This window comes from Hyperolius riggenbachi, chromosome 9 (genome assembly GCF_040937935.1).
Source record: "Hyperolius riggenbachi isolate aHypRig1 chromosome 9, aHypRig1.pri, whole genome shotgun sequence".
Lineage (NCBI taxonomy): Eukaryota > Metazoa > Chordata > Amphibia > Anura > Hyperoliidae > Hyperolius > Hyperolius riggenbachi.
In genome coordinates this window covers 58,398,488-58,415,087 of record NC_090654.1, presented here as the reverse complement: position 1 = coordinate 58,415,087, position 16,600 = coordinate 58,398,488, and the positions used below count along the sequence as shown (strand labels likewise).

Here is a 16,600-nt window from a genome sequence, read left to right as displayed (position 1 = left end):
CTTCGATACCCAATAGTTGAAGGGTGCAGATGGATTGTTCAACACAGCTATGCCATCTGACATGTAGTCCGTGACCATCTTCTCCAGGCGATCGGTGTTGGAGGTGGATCTGCACGTTGCTGTTCTGTGTGCTGCTGCATGGGTGTCAGAAAATTTTCCCACTCCAAGGACACTGCCGATACCATTCCCTTTTGGGCACTAGCTGCGGCTTGTGTTGTTTGCTGCCCTCCTGGTCGTCCTGGGTTTGCGGAAGTCAGTCTGTCGGCGTACAACTGGCTAGAGGAGGGGGAGGATGTCAATCTCCTCCCCACAAGGGCCTGCTGGTATTCTTCCATTTTGACCTGTCTGACTCTTTCTTTGAGCAGTTTTGGAACATTGTGTTTGTACCGTGGATCCAGAAGGGTATAAACCCAGTAATTGGTGTTGTCCAGAATGCGCACAATGCGTGTGTCGCGTTCAATCCAGTCCTAGGCCGAAGAGGTCATAGCCTAGGGTCACAAAAACCTGTTTATTTGGGCTATTTCAATGGTAGTGATGCTGACGTACATAAATCTCAGCCATGGCTGTTAGCAACGTCTGAATTTCACGAAATGTCTCATGCAGGTAGAAGACATATTGTTAGACTTGGATTCCAAAGATGGGGTCCCTACATCTCTGCAAACCAGAGTTACAGGGGTCCAAAATTGGTAAAATTACCCATAGGCTTTCATTGCCTCCCTATTTCACTTTCCAAAATCTCACATCTTTTCAAAGGGCAATTGCTCAGCAGTGGCAAATTTTCTAGCATTGTAGGGACCTTTAGGGGGAACATGACTGGTGAGTTTCGGGCCCCTAGGCCGAAGAGGTCATAGCCTAGGGTCACAAAAACCTGTTTATTTAGGCAATTTCAATGGTAGTGATGCTGACGTACATAAATCTCAGCCATGGCCGTTAGCAACGTCTGAATTTCAGGAAATGTCTCATGCACGTAGAAGACATATTGTTAGACTTGGATTCCAAAGATGGGGTCCCTACATCTCTGCAAACCAGAGTTACAGGGGTCCAAAATTGGTAAAATCCCCCATAGGCTTTCATTGCCTCCCTATTTCACTTTCCAAAATCTCACATCTTTTTAAAGGGCAATTGCTCAGCAGTGGCAAATTTTCTAGCATTGTAGGGACCCTTAGGGGGAACATGACTGGTGAGTTTTCCCGCCCCTAGGCCGAAGAGGTCATAGCCTAGGGTCACAAAAACCTGTTTATTTGGGCAATTTCAATGGTGGCGAGTCTGACGTACATAAATCGCAGCAATGGCCGTTAGCAACGTCTGAATCTCACGAAATGTCTCATGCAGGTAGAAGACATATTGTTAGACTTGGATTCCAAAGATGGGGTCTCTACATCTCTGCAAACCAGAGTTACAGGGCTCCAAAATTGGTAAAATCCCCCATAGGCTTTCATTGGGCCTACTATTTACCGTTCCAAAATCTCACACCATTTCAAAGGGCAATGGCTCAGCAGTGGCAAAACTCACCAGTCATGATCCCCCTAAGAGTCCCTACAATGCTAGAAAATTTGGTACTGCTGAGCCATTGCCCTTTGAAAAGATGTGAGATTTTGGAAAGTGAAATAGGGAGGCAATGAAAGCCTATGGGGGATTTTACCAATTTTGCACACCTGTAACTCTGGTTTGCAGAGATGTAGGGACCCCATCTTTGGAATCCAAGTCTAACAATATGTCTTCTACCTGCATGAGACATTTCGTGAAATTCAGACGTTGCTAACGGCCATGGCTGAGATTTATGTACGTCAGCATCACTACCATTGAAATTGCCCAAATAAACAGGTTTTTGTGACCCTAGGCTATGACCTCTTTGGCCTAGGGGCCCGAAACTCACCAGTCATGTTCCCCCTAAGGGTCCCTACAATGCTAGAAAATTTGCCACTGCTGAGCAATTGCCCTTTGAAAAGATGTGAGATTTTGGAAAGTGAAATAGGGAGGCAATGAAAGCCTATGGGGGATTTTACCAATTTTGAACCCCTGTAACTCTGGTTTGCAGAGATGTAGGGACCCCATCTTTGGAATCCAAGTCTAACAATATATGTTCTACCTGCATGAGACATTTCGTGAAATTCAGACGTTGCTAACGGCCATGGCTGAGATTTATGTACGTCAGCATCACTACCATTGAAATTGCCCAAATAAACAGGTTTTTGTGACCCTAGGCTATGACCTCTTCGGCCTAGGACTGCATTGAACGCGACCCACGCATTGTGCGCATTCTGGACAACACCAATTACTGGGTTTATACCCTTCTGGATCCACGGTACAAACACAATGTTCCAAAACTGCTTGAAGAAAGAGTCAGACAGGTCAAAATGGAAGAATACCAGCAGGCCCTTGTGGAGACTTTAGAGAGGAGATTGACATCCTCCCCCGCCTCTAGCCAGTTGTATGCCGACAGACTGACTTCCGCAAACCCAGGACGACCAGGAGGGCAGCAAACAACACAAGCCGCAGCTAGTGCCCAAAAGGGAATGGTATCAGCAGTGTCCTTGGAGTGGGAAAATTTTCTGACACCCATGCAGCAGCACACAGAACAGCAAGCGTGCAGATCCACCTCCAACACCGATCGCCTGGAGAAGATGGTCAAGAACTACATGTCAGATGGCATAGCTGTGTTCAACAATCCATCTGCACCCTTCAACTATTGGGTATCGAAGCTAGACACCTGGCACAAACTGGCAATGTACGCAATAGAGGTGCTGGCTTGCCCGGCAGCCAGCGTTATGTCGGAACGCTGTTTCAGTGCTGCCGGAGGCATCGTCACAGATCGGCGTATCCGCCTCTCCACAGAAAATGCAGACCGTCTGACTCAAATTAAAATGAATCAATCCTGGATTGGAAACGACTACGCAACACTCCCGGACCCCAACCAAGTAACATGAACAATGAACATCTGTGATGGGTTAGCGTTTCCGGTCCCTGTTTATTGAACCTCTCATCTGTATTACATTTATGACTGCATGGCGACAAAATGCAAATTGCTATCCGCACGCTTCTTGTCCTCATGCAAGGCCTGGGTTGTTGTGTCTCAAAGCGTGGCCTTCTCCTCCTGCGCCACCCTCCTCCTGTTTCTCACGTGTGCTGCTGCTGGGTTAGCGTTACCGGTCCCTTTTCCTGGAACCTCTTATATGTATTACATTTATGACTGCATGCCGACAAAAAGCATGTTACCTGTGCAAAGAAAACAGACATTTCCCGCATTTAAAAGACAGTTTTCCCTTTGAAACTTTAAAATCGATTTTCTCAAAAACTATAAGCTCTTTTTGCTAAAAAAATTTTCCCTCTTGTACCCACTCCCAATGTGCACATACCCTGTAAATTTGGAGTATGTAGCATGTAAGGAGGCTTTACAAAGCACGAAAGTTCAGGTCCCCATTGACTTCCATTATGTTCGGAGTTCGGCTTGAACACCCGAACATCGCAGCCATGTTCGGCCCGAACCCGAACATCTAGATGTTCGCCCTACACTACACGTGACCCGTTCGGCCAATCACAGCGCTAGCCGAACGTTCGGGTAACGTTCGGCCATGCGCTCTTAGTTCGGCCATATGGCCGAACAGTTTGGCCGAACACCATCAGGTGTTCGGCCGAACTCGAACATCACCCGAACAGGGTGATGTTCTGCAGAACCCAAACAGTGGCGAACACTGTTCGCCCAACACTACTTGGGAGTTCTGTACCATTCACTTGTATGTATTCCGCACACTTCTCGCTACATTAGAGGAAGCGGTATTTCCCATCCGCATACCGCTTCCTCTAATCTTTATGAATTGACATTTTGTTACTTTCTCTAGATAAATCTAGAAAATCATGCACAAGGCGGAAATGTATCGCTCTGCTGGGGAATTGTAGCTTTTCATGCGGAAACAGCTTTTATGAATTGAGACTTTGCTAAATGGTAGGGAAAGTCAGCTGTTTCCAGTGGTAAGCATGCGGTAAAAGTTTTATGAATAGAGGCCTATGTGTGGCAGAAAATTAACACTGCAAATCACTCTGAACACACCATCCCCACTGTCAAATATATAGGGCAGCATCATGCTCTGGGAGTGCTGCTCTTCAGCAGGGACAGGGAAGCTGGTCAGAGTTGATGGGAAGATGGATGGAGCCAAATACAGGGCAATCTCGGAAGAAAACCTCTTGGAGTCTGCAAAAGACTTGAGACTGGGGCGGAGGTTCACCTTCCAGCAGGACAACGACCCTAAACATAAAGCCAGGGCAACAATGGAATGGTTTAAAACAAAACATATCTATGTGTTAGAATGACTCAGTCAAAGTCCAGATGTAAATCCAATCGAGAATCTGTGGCAAGATCTGAAAACTGCTGTTCACAAACGCTGTCCATCTAATCTGACTGAGCTGGAGCTGTTTTGCAAAGATGAATGGGCAAGGATTTCAGTCTCTAGATGTGCAAAGCTGGTAGAGACATACCCTAAAAGACTGGCAGCTGTAATTGCAGCAAAAGGTGGTGCTACAAAGTATTGACTCAGGGGGCTGAATAATTACGCACACACCACTTTGCAGTTATTTATTTGTAAAAAATGTTTGGAATTATGTATGATTTTCGTTCCACTTCTCACATGAACACCACTTTTTATTGGTCTTTCACATGGAATTCCAATAAAATTGATTCATGTTTGTGGCAGTAATGTGACAAAATGTGGAAAACTTTAAGGGGGCCGAATACTTTTGCAAGCCACTGTATCCTTTGGAGATGGCACTGTTATAGTCTTTTTTGAATGTACTTAGAAGATTACTGATTGGTTGGCTCTAATGGCCTGATAAGATGGAATACTGTTAGAAGGAGGGAAACACTACTTGGAACTGTTCATATTTTTGTATACTGTATATGCTGTATGGTAAGCAACTACAATTTTATTTATATAAAATTAAATGCTGAGTGCTCTGATTCATTTCAAGGTATACCGTCAATCTATAATTACTGTTATAGAGGGTTCAGACCCCGCTATGCCAGATTTATATGATAGCAACGCTTTAAAGGCTGTATCCTTACTGAGTTAGCGATCATGCAAAAGGCAAGAAGCGCAAATTGGCAGTGCTACTAATGAGGCTGCCATTGAAATGAAACAAAGGCTTGTAGGTTCCTACTATGTTTTAATAGTTAGCTAGTGGATAGGTTTCTTCTGTGAGGGCACGTCATCATCGTGGAAGAGTCTAGTACTGAACAATCTGCGCAAACTGTTTTGGAAGTTAACGTCCTTCATTTGCTTCATCTGTTTTGAATGAGAGTTGTTTAATCTTCAATTTGGGCTCTGCACATCTATGCAGCTGGTCAACTCTTGTGCAGCCTGCATTTGAAAGCGCTGACGTTTTCTCCTATTGTACAAAAATGTAAAGAAACGCTCAGGTTTTTGACAGGGCAGGAGCCTCTTTCTCAACCATGTCACAGTTTGACTATGCAAGTTTGTAATACACACCCCCTTTTATTTATTGTACAGTGCTGAGTAATGTGCTGGTGCTTTATACGTCAATAAATAACCATAGAATTAATAATAAAGTGTTTATTGGACACAGGCACCAGTCCCGTGTTTTGCAAAGAACAATGTAATACACTCTTCCAACAATGGCAAAACAATGGCGATGACGTCTGCGCAGCAGTACTGATGGAATACCGCGTCACACCTGGTGAGCTTTGACCGCATTGTTTGTGTAAATGTTGTTGGAGGGTGACTCGAGCCACGCCTCGGAATAAAGCCGTCATGGGCCGTGTACTTTCTGTTTCAGGGAGGCACCTCGTATAACAGTGCTCTTAGGCAGCTTTCTTTGCCAGCAGCTCGAAGGGTCTTTCATCCTGTTAGTTGTCTGAAGACTGGATGCGATTTCTGGGCAGTGGTGTGGGAGGAGCTTTCTTTGATTGGTCAGTATCTGCCGCCTCAGGTTTCACAAGGGCAACTTTAGGCAGTGGTGGATGAGGAGGGGGCATGTTGGGCACTCTTAAGCTACCACCAACATTCCTCCTCGGAATAGGCCGGGGATTGTGCTGCTCGTCCAGTTGGTCGCCTGTGCTTGCCGCTCGAGGCTGCACAGGAGGTGGCACACCAGGCCGTAGAGGAGCCGGTCTCTTCCCTACAAGAAAAAAATATGATATAAGTCTCTGAAAACCTTCCAAATTTGCACTGTATTTTACGGGGAAGGGCATAAATCTCAGCATGTTCACTATATCACTGCTTAATTTAGCTTGCGGGCAAGCTAAGCATTAAAATGTTGGTAAGGTACCATTGTAGTTGTTCTGTGAGCAGCTTTGCCTGGATCCCATCTTTGCTTATGGAGTTTCTCCCTTATTCTTCATAATGGCAGGCGCGGAGCTAGGGGGGGTCGGGGTAGGACAAGTGCCCCGGGGCGCCTGGTCCCCGAGGGCGCCCTCAGCCTGGCTGAGCTGCGGGTTTTTTTTTTTTTTTTTGCGGCGGAGGGGAGGGGAGCAGAGAAGAGGGAGAGCTGTGCGGACGGTGGGGAAGGGGGGCCATATCCCCCCTCCTTCCCTCACCTTAGGTGCTCTCTCTCTCCCTCGCTGTCCCCTCCAATGTCCGGGTGGCTGGCCTGGCAGCGGCGGGCGGAACTCACCTCCGTCTCGCTCCAGCACCGGCCGGAAGTTCGAGTGCGCAGCCGCTGCTCTGGTCTGGACCAGACCAGAGTAGTGGCAGATCCATCCGGCGCTGCGACGAGACGGAGGTAAGTTCCGCCCGCCGCTGCCAGCCTGAGCCACCCGGACATTGGAGGGGACAGCAAGGAAGGGAGAGCAGCTCTTCTCTGCGCTGCTCCCCTCCTGCTGGGGAGGGGGACACCTGACCTGGCTACCTACTCTGGGCACATATACCCCTGGCTACATATACTGGACATATATCCCTGGCTACCTACTCTGGGCACATATACCCCTGGCTACCTACTCTGGGCACATATACCCCTGGCTACCTACTCTGGGCACATATACCCCTGGCTACCTACTCAGGGCACATATACCCCTGGCTACCTACTCTGGGCACATATACCCCTGGCTACCTACTCTGGGCACATATACCCCTGCCTACATATATTGGGCACATATACCCCTAACTACATATACTGGGCATATATACCCCTGGCTACCTACTCTGGGCACATATACCCCTGGCTACCTACTCTGGGCACATATACCCCTGCCTACATATATTGGGCACATATACCCCTAACTACATATACTGGGCATATACCTCTGGCTACCTACTCTGGGCACATATACCCCTGGCTACCTACTCAGGGCACATATACCCCTGGCTACCTACTCTGGGCACATATACCCCTGGCTACCTACTCTGGGCACATATACCCCTGGCTACCTACTCTGGGCACATATACCCCTGCCTACATATATTGGGCACATATACCCCTAACTACATATACTGGGCATATATACCCCTGGCTACCTACTCTGGGCACATATACCCCTGGCTACCTACTCTGGGCACATATACCCCTGCCTACATATATTGGGCACATATACCCCTAACTACATATACTGGGCATATACCCCTGGCTACCTACTCTGGGCACATATACCCCTGGCTACCTACTCTGGGCTCATATACCCCTGGCTACCTACTCTGGGCACATATACCCCTGCCTACATATACTGAGCATATACCCCTGGCTACCTACTCAGGGCACATATACCCCTGGCTACCTACTCTGGGCACATATACCCCTGCCTACATATACTGGGCACATATACTCCTAACTACATATACTGAGCATATACCCCTGGCTACCTACTCTGGGCACATATACCCCTGGCTACCTACTCTAGGCACATATACCCCTGCCTACATATACTGGGCACATATACCCCTAACTACATATACTGGGTACATATACCCCTGGCTACATATACTGGGCATTTATACCCCTGGCTACATATACTGGGCACATATACCTCTGGCTACATATACTGGGGACACATACCCCTGCCTACATGTACTGGGCACATATACCCCTGGCTACCTGTTCTGTGGACATCTCTACCCCTGGCTACCTGTTCTGGGGACATCTATACTGCTGGCCACCTATTCTGGGGACACCTATAGACCTGGGGCTACCTATTTTTGGGCAAGCACTGCTGTCAGATTGAGTGTATTTTGGGGAACTGCTGCCAGGTGAGAGGTGTCTACCATATTAAGGGGACATTCTGCCTATTTATGTGAAATGATGTCTATTTATGTGCCTCATGACTGCTGAATTTGTCTTGTTGGGGGCCTCATGGTTACTGAATTTGTCTTGTTGGGGGCCTCATGATTTGTTGGGGGCCTCAAGATCGCTGAATTTGTCTTGTTAGGGGCCTCATGATTGCTGAATTTGTCTTGTTAGGGGCCTCATGATTGCTGAATTTGTCTTGTTGGGGGCCTCAGGATTGCTAAATTTGTCTTGTTGGGGGCCTCATGTTTGCTCATGATTGCGGAATTTGTCTTGATGGGGGGGGGGGGGGGGGGGGCTCATGATTGCTGAATTTGTCTTGGAACATGCTGGAAGGTACATACTGAGGGAGGGTGGGTGAGCGTGAGCCTGCTAACCTCCATGTACATTTGAAGGGGCATGACCAAATGTGGAGTACCCATAACCACGCCCACATTTGGTCACGACCCTTCACCTTAGGGGGCGCATTAATAGTCTTTGTCCCCGGGCACTGAAAACCCTAGCTACGCCTCTGCATAATGGCCACCCTTAACCTAACCCACAACATAAACCCCTTCTTCATGACTCACCCTAACCCAACTCCTTCAATATTAAATTCTTCTCTAAGTTGTGTGGCGTTCTGTGTACCAGTCGCTATCAAAAAACGATTGCATTCTTTATAGCGATTTGCAATTCCTAGTGGGTCTCAGCTCTTACTTTGATTGGGAGATAGATCTATCTGATTAATACACTGAAGCCTTGTACACACGCTAGATGGTTCCAATCCCTAATCACCCCAACCTCTGATGCCAAACCCTAACATACCCCCTTCTGATGCCAAATCCTAAACCCCCACACATGCCTAACCGTAACCTTCGCCCCCCACGGATGCCTAACCTTAACCCCCCTCCGTAAAAATGTTAAAGGACAACTGTAAGGAGAGGGATATGGAGGCTGCCATATTTATTTCCTATATAATACCAGTTGCCTGGCTGTCCTGCTGATCTTCTGCCTGTAATATTTTCATCCATAGACCCTGAACAAGCATGCAGCAGATCAGGTGTTCCTGACATTATTGTCAGATCTGACAAGATTAGCTGCATGCTTATTTCTGTGTGATTCAGACACTACTACAGCCAAACAGATCAGCTATCCTGCCAAGCAACTGGTATTGTTTAAAATGAAATAAATAGGGCAGCCTCCATATTCTTCTCACTTCAGTTGTCCTTTAAATATCATTTATAGCAACAGCTAAAACCCCGTAAAATATTGTTTATAGCAAAAACTTTATTTCCTGCCATAACCAGTACTTCAATCGATGCCTAACTTTCATGGCTTTCAAGGCACCCAAATTTCCAGCTCTCCCCTCTTTCCATTTGCACAGCAAAGGAACTCGTAGCTAGTCTTGAGGCTAGTAACGCATCTGTGCAGCGTCGGCCACGCACTGTCTCCTGAGGGACCGAGTACCGATCCCTGTTGGGGGACAGTCCTCATATATGTGTAGGAGCCTTTACTTTTGTTATTTCCTCACCTTTCCTGGCAGTGCTGGGGCTGCAATCCCCTTGTGACCCCATTACGTTATTACTTTCATCAGCAGAATGCAGTGTCCTTACAGGAGTGCATTTGTTGGTGGCCACTTCCTGGCTTTCACTCTGTGCTTCAGTTTCTCTACAAAAAAAAAATTAGATAGGAAAAGTTACTGTATTAATATTATTATCAAGTATTTCTTCATAAATATAGTGATATCATCTTCTGTGGTGCTGTCACAGGCCAGGGTGCAGTGCAAATAATAGCTGTTACCATGAATATACAGTATACAGTATATAGGCATAGGTCATGTATAGTACAAAAACACTTCAATGCTGCCTACATATTTAATCCTTTAGGGACCAGATGGTTCTGAACCTTTACAGTAAATGGGAAGCTTAAAAAAATCAATCAGATACTTAAGCTAAGGAGAGGGAAGGCTCTGGGTCATATAGAGCCTTCCCTCTCCTCTCACGGCCCCCACGTTCCAGCGCTGGCTTCCCCGTAGCAGTATTCGACCAATTGGTCAAATACTGCTCTCTGCCACGGAAGAAGGCTTTGGAAGTCTTCGGGAGTCCGAGTGCTCCTGAAGACAGGCGGATCCGTACTGCGCCTGCCCTAGCACGCTCTCTCTCGCACTCATGCATGCCCAGTATGGAGCCACCCATCTTTGGGAGCATTTACTCTCCTCAAGCCTCCTGTAGTAAGGGATTCAAATGGGGGAGCCGGCGCTTAAAGGACACTCGAGACGAAAATAAACTAACAAAATAAATGATTGTATCCATCTTCCTTCTCCTAAAAATGACCTTTTTTAAGATATTCCACAGTTTTATTTTATGTTTAAATCTACTTTTTAAGTTTTAACTGTTTTATTGGTTTTGATCAATGACACATTCATTGAAGTATGCCAGAGCTAAAATCTATGAACTATTGACCCCTTTTATCTCTTTCCTGCTCTCAAAAGCCATTTTCTTCTAGGAAAGTGTTTTATAGTTGGAATTTCTTATCAGTGAGGGTCACACTGTAGTCACTTCCTGTCTGAGTCAGGACTGAGTCAGCCACTAAGGGCTCTTTCACATCAGAGCTTGCGTTGGAGAACGCTCAAAGCATGCGTTTTGTTGTATGCCTTTTAATGCGTTTTGATATGCGTTGCACTGCAGTGAGTGTGCGTTTTTAATCCGTTTTCAATCCGTTACTGCACATAGAAAAACGCAGGTAATTTTTTTTTCTTTTAGTTTTCAACTTTCTACATTGTTCCTCTGTTGCATTCTGGGACTGATTGCCTGCGTTAACGGATTGAAAACGCGCATAGTGTGCGTTTTACATTGACTAACATTGTAACGCATAAAGCTAGCGTTGGCTGAAAAACTGCGCCTGGGTGCAGTGTAACGCAACGCACAAAAAGGCTGCGTTATATGTGAAAGCTAAAATGAAAGTCTATGGACTTTCATTTCACCTTGGGTAACGCAAACTTTACCCTTTGCGTTGAAACGCAGAAAATCTGCCCTAATGTGAAAGAGCCCTTACAAACCTGATATTTAACGCTTTCAGGTGGATAAAGAAAAAAAGGAACACAGCATAGTTATTTGTGTGCTAGGCACTGTACATACCCATGTCCATCTCATCATGTCACATGTCACTTCGGGTATCCTTTAAACATGGGGACTGTTAGAGGAGCAGAAAGGCTCTATAGGTCCCAGAGTCTTCCTTTTCCTTAGGTAAGTATCTTTTTTGTTTTTTTTTTGTTTTTTAAGCTTCCCATTAGTTTTAAAGGATGTATGAGGCGAGTGACCTATGATTGAGCTGGTAACCATAGAGTACAATGGTTCCGAGCTCAATCACCACAAGCCCGCACACATCGCATTTAGGGGTGTGGTCCTGGTAAAGACAATCTCCTGAACTCCAAACAATGCCAGAATGGGAAAGAAAGGTGATTTAAGCAACTTTGAGTGCGGCGTGGTTGTTGGTGCCAGATGGGCCAACAATCTGCTCAGTTACTGGGATTTTCACGCACAACCATTTCTAGGGTTTACAAAGAATGGTGTGAAAAGGGAAAAATGTCCAATATGTGGCAGTCCTGTGGGCAAAAATGCCTTGTTTATGCTAGAGGTCAGAGGAGAATTGGCCGACTGATTCAAGCTGACAGAAGAGCAACGTTGACTGAAATAACCACTTGTTGCAACCGAGGTATGCAGCAAAGCATTTGTGAAGCCACAACATGCACAACCTTGAGACGGCTGAGCTACAACAGCAGAAGACCCCACCGGGTATCACTCATCTCCACTACAAATAGGAAAAAGAGGCTACAATTTGCACAAGCTCACCAAAATTGGACAGTTGAAGACTGGAAAAATGTTGCCTGGTCTGATGAGTCTCAATAGAGTCAGAATTTGGCATAAACAGAATGAGAACATGGATCCAAAAAACATAATGGACAAACACCATGCAAGAGAAGCTTATAATACCTGACGTGACAAGTGAGTCCAAGACCAGAGTGTGCTAAGGGCAGAGCAAATCAATACAATAAAGACAGAGAAAGAGCCCTTTCTGAAAAGCACCAAACTTATCATATATAGAAAATGTCACAAAAGTCTGTATTTTACAAAAAATGGACAATAACAAAGTAAAAACAATTAAAATATCACCATAAGAGGTGATAGGCAATGTCTCTCAAAATACCATAAATAATGGAATAAATAACAAGTACATATATCATAATAGGCAAAAAGGGGAGGGGGGGGGGGTCTCCCAAAAATGTAAGCCTCAAGAAGTATATTGTATAGTAATATGGTAACCTTAATGTGCAATAAACATCCACAAAGCATGTAAATAGTTCCCAAAAATTGTGATTAATTAGTACTGGTATAAGTAGATATATATATAGTGCAATAGGGATACAAAGGTCAGACAGGTGATAAACCAATAATCCAGATCACATATTATAAAAGTGCATACAAGAATGCATAGAATGCACAGTGAAGGAATGAAAACCTCATAGAAATAGCCAGGAATAGGGATGCAGGGGAAGCCAAAAATAAAGGCTAAATAGCGGCGATAAATAGGAATGAAAGTCCCTGAGTGCTGGAAAGAAACAACGCTTACATGAGAGGCGGTGGGAGAGGTCCTAGATGCCGGGGAGAGACAAAGGCAGCCTTCCGAGCAAAGTGGAAGTTGATTATTAGCTAAAACAGTCATATATATTGTATTATAGTTTTATGCTATGTTTAATGTTTTAGACCCGAAATCAAATTTGAGTTTAATATCACTTTAAGGTCCTTAATACACCAGGCCTGATACTGGAATACTTCCTGTACCCCTTGATGGTGGCTGTGTGACATCACTTACATTTCAGAGCTGGCTGGTGAAGTCGGTGAAAGAACACTGTCAGATTTTAAAATAGGTTTTTGACTTTGTGGGTAAATTTCTTTGGACGGGGTGACATTTTCTTCTGGAATTCCAAAATCTACATCTACAATAGAAGATAGAAGAAGCCAAAATTATTTGTACGCTGTGATAGCTAATGTCTGTATAATCTGCAGTGTATGTATACCCACCTCATGGACACGTCTTCTGTGACTGCTCTAGGTGTATACATACACTACCTATCAGCAAAGGCAAGCAGTGTTGGTGCAAACCTAGAGCAATACTCATTAGCATAGCTCCCAACTGTCCCATTTTGGGTAGGACAGCCCCTCTTTAGGAACCAAATCCCTCTGTTCCCTCCTTCTTCCTCATTTGTCCCTCTTTCAGGACTCATGTACAGATCTATGTAAATATATGAATTTCCCTCCTAGAAGATGTTTAAATTGTCTCTAAATGTTATTTTCATCCTTTAAATTAATATATTTCTTACTTTTAAATATTATTATGAAATAAAACTAATAAACATAGAATCCTTTCTTTTAAGTGTGATTTGAATGATTAAACGACATGTTTTGCTTATGAATTCTTTGTGATATGAGTGACTAGGGGTGGGGCTGGGCGTGGCTAGAGGTGTGGCAGGGGTGTGTCTTAAAGTGTCCCTCTTTCTTAACTCAAGAAGTTGTGAGGTATGCATTAGGGAGGTAATCAGTGTATGTAACTTTACAAAGGGCTTAATTGACAAAAGGGTGCTAACTGTTAGCACGTCCGTTTTCGCGCGAATTTTCACGCGCAATTATACGTTTCACGCGTAAACGTGAATTTGCGTGTAAAACCGATAACTATTTTGCACGAGAAACGCTTAATTGCGCGATCACGTAAAAATTCGCGCGAAAACGGCCGTGCTAACAGTTAGCACCCTTTTGTGAATCAAGCCCAAAGCGACTTAGGCACTGTTCTTGGTGTATACATACACTGGGTATATCAAATAAAGGTGCAGGGAAATAAGAGTGCACAATAACGTTGTTAGTAAAATACTGTTCTGAAATACCAATATTTTACTATGAAAATGTACAATATCAATATTAAATAACGATATTTTACTATGAACAAAACTAACCCTACTCTCACACAGAACCCCCCCACCACCACCCCAACACCTAACCCTTAACCCCCATGCCTAAGACTAACCCCCCCTCACCCGCACACACTACCTAACTAATGTTGACAGCCAACCACCCCCACCACCACCAGCCATGGTGCAGTGTGATGATGATTGTACCACACAAAATAAAAACATTTTTTAAAAGTTAAATATTGGGTGCAGAATAGCGCCAAGATCTTGGCAGTGAGAGCAAAGTAAAGTAAAGACTCACCTTCCAGGCTCCATATGAAGATCACTGCCGCCGGAATTTTCTGTCTCCAGCCACTTACTCTTACTACTTCCTGCTAATCAGGAAGTAGTATGCGTAAGTGGTTGGAGACTAAACATGCATGGAGCCCATAAGGTGAGACCTTACTTCACGGATCTTGCTACCATGCATTACTACAATGGAGGGGGGAGAACAAAGGGGGGGGGGGGCGAAGTGAGAAAGGAAAGAGTCGGGCCCCCCTACCGGCGGTGGAGTCCCAGTGTGCTGCTGCTCCTCCATCCATCACTGTGCTGGTCCTCCCTCACAGCACCCCAGGCGGGCACCCACCTGTGTATGAGTAGTAACAAAGCCCCGGGCTGTGTATGAGTAGTAACTCAATGCTTATCAGTGAGGCAGGCATCAGCAAAGAAGCAGACAACATGGCTTATGCCTAGGGAAGGCCTCACCAAGGAGGCAGATAGAAGAAAGGAGGTCCGCCATTCCTCTTACCTCCTTGGAAGACCTCTGCAGCACAGCTTATCAATCCTTCAACCACTGATACCACCAGGATAGGGGAGGCTGAAGCCATGTCCAGCAAAGACTGATCTCTGGAGGGAAAGAAGAATAGAAATGGAACATGTGCATTACAGCCGGGGTCAAAAGGCATCTGTTAACATTCTTCAGGTGCCAATTTCTCAATAAATAACCATAATGAAACTCTAACTAACTTCAATGCTGAACATCAGCATTAAAATTAAAAAGTTAAGGAAAGAATATTGCCATAAATTCATATTACCACAAAAAATGCTGTAGAGACACAACATTAAATTAAACGTTCTCCTGTGCTCTTTCTTCATTTATAATAGAGAAGCACAAAGTTACATTTGTATTTTAAATGTCAAACAGTCACACAACATGAAGATAAGGCATTCATGTTATTCCCATGGTTACACTTACCCATCACATCTGGCCCACAATAGGTTGGGTCCAAGCACAATGGCGATATTACTTGGTGTCATTTTATTCACTTCTTGATGTTCTGCCAACTTTGCCAAGAACTTGATTATGTACCTACACATGGAAAGAAAACACAAAGTGTTGATGCATTGCCATAGGAGATATTTTCCCTTAGATCTGGTGAATGGAGCACTGGAAATCACTGGGGTGTTGGAGAGTTCTTAATCTGAGATACATCTATTTTACCAGTTACAATGGCTAGTGTTGCAGCAGGCTAGTTGAGGAGATCGACCTAATTCTTTCTAGTTTCAGTTTATGTTTACCAGTTATGGTGACTAGTGCTATGGGTAGTTGTGGGGCTCTATGGTTATGGACAACAATTGCCTAAATCATTAATTGGGCTTCATAGCAGGGTGGTTGTAGAGAGCTATAGATGATAGTCTGCTGGTTTCTGGTTGTGGCCACCAGTTACAGTGCCTATTGTTATGACATGGTAGCTAAGATGCAATGTACCTTAAAATCTGCTAGTTTCAGGTTATAGTTTCTCCTAGTTGTGGGTTATTGGTCATGGTTGCCAGTTACGGTAACAAGTATTTTGGCATTCGGGTATTGAGATCTATGCCTGCCTAAGGAATACTCTGAAGTACAGTGGGGGAAATAACCAAGGTCCCTTGAATAAGTATGCCACAGGCCTTCCATACCAGCTAATTTTGTTTGCTTAACTTAACCCAGAAAACACTGACTGCTTACAACATGTTGAGGAAACCCCATACGCTCTCTCATTCTCCTGTCCACTGATTGCAGTGCTGTTTTTCTGTCTTTACAAGTGTTGCTTAAAGTCAGTGGGCAATACCAAATGTCTGTAAAGAGCCTTGTTCATCTGCTAACAGGAGATACTAAGGTGGACCTCTGGTGTAAAAATAAAACTGAAGAAGAAAACCAAAGGCTAGATGAACAAATGAACTGACCTAGCAACCAGCAAACAGGTTTTTGTCCATATAGTCCTCAGAGCAGCTACTCCCCAAGATGGCTGACACATTCCACTTCCAAGAGCAAGGCCTCTAAAGATGCATAGCTCCACGCAGCCACATCAAGGTCCTTAAATGAAATCTGGGACTTACAGCTTACTTACAAAATATGACCTATCGGAACATTACAGCTTCTATGAGGACAGAGCTGAATGTGACACAAAAGGACCG

General features: G+C 44.8%; 1 protein-coding gene across 1 annotated transcript in view; it reads right to left on the bottom strand.

Annotated features, from left to right (window-relative positions):
- Window positions 1-5,549: 5,549 nt before the first annotated feature.
- The window catches only part of SH3BP1 (SH3 domain binding protein 1), a 128,758-nt gene continuing 117,707 nt past the window's right edge, over window positions 5,550-16,600 (bottom strand). The window contains exons 14-18 of the mRNA XM_068252858.1: window positions 15,402-15,515; window positions 14,955-15,052; window positions 13,078-13,201; window positions 9,737-9,873; window positions 5,550-6,129 (exon numbers count right to left, since the gene is read on the bottom strand). Of these exons, the coding sequence (XP_068108959.1) occupies window positions 5,858-6,129; window positions 9,737-9,873; window positions 13,078-13,201; window positions 14,955-15,052; window positions 15,402-15,515 (745 nt within the window). The 3' untranslated portion in view covers window positions 5,550-5,857. The remainder of the gene's footprint in view (window positions 6,130-9,736; window positions 9,874-13,077; window positions 13,202-14,954; window positions 15,053-15,401; window positions 15,516-16,600) is intronic.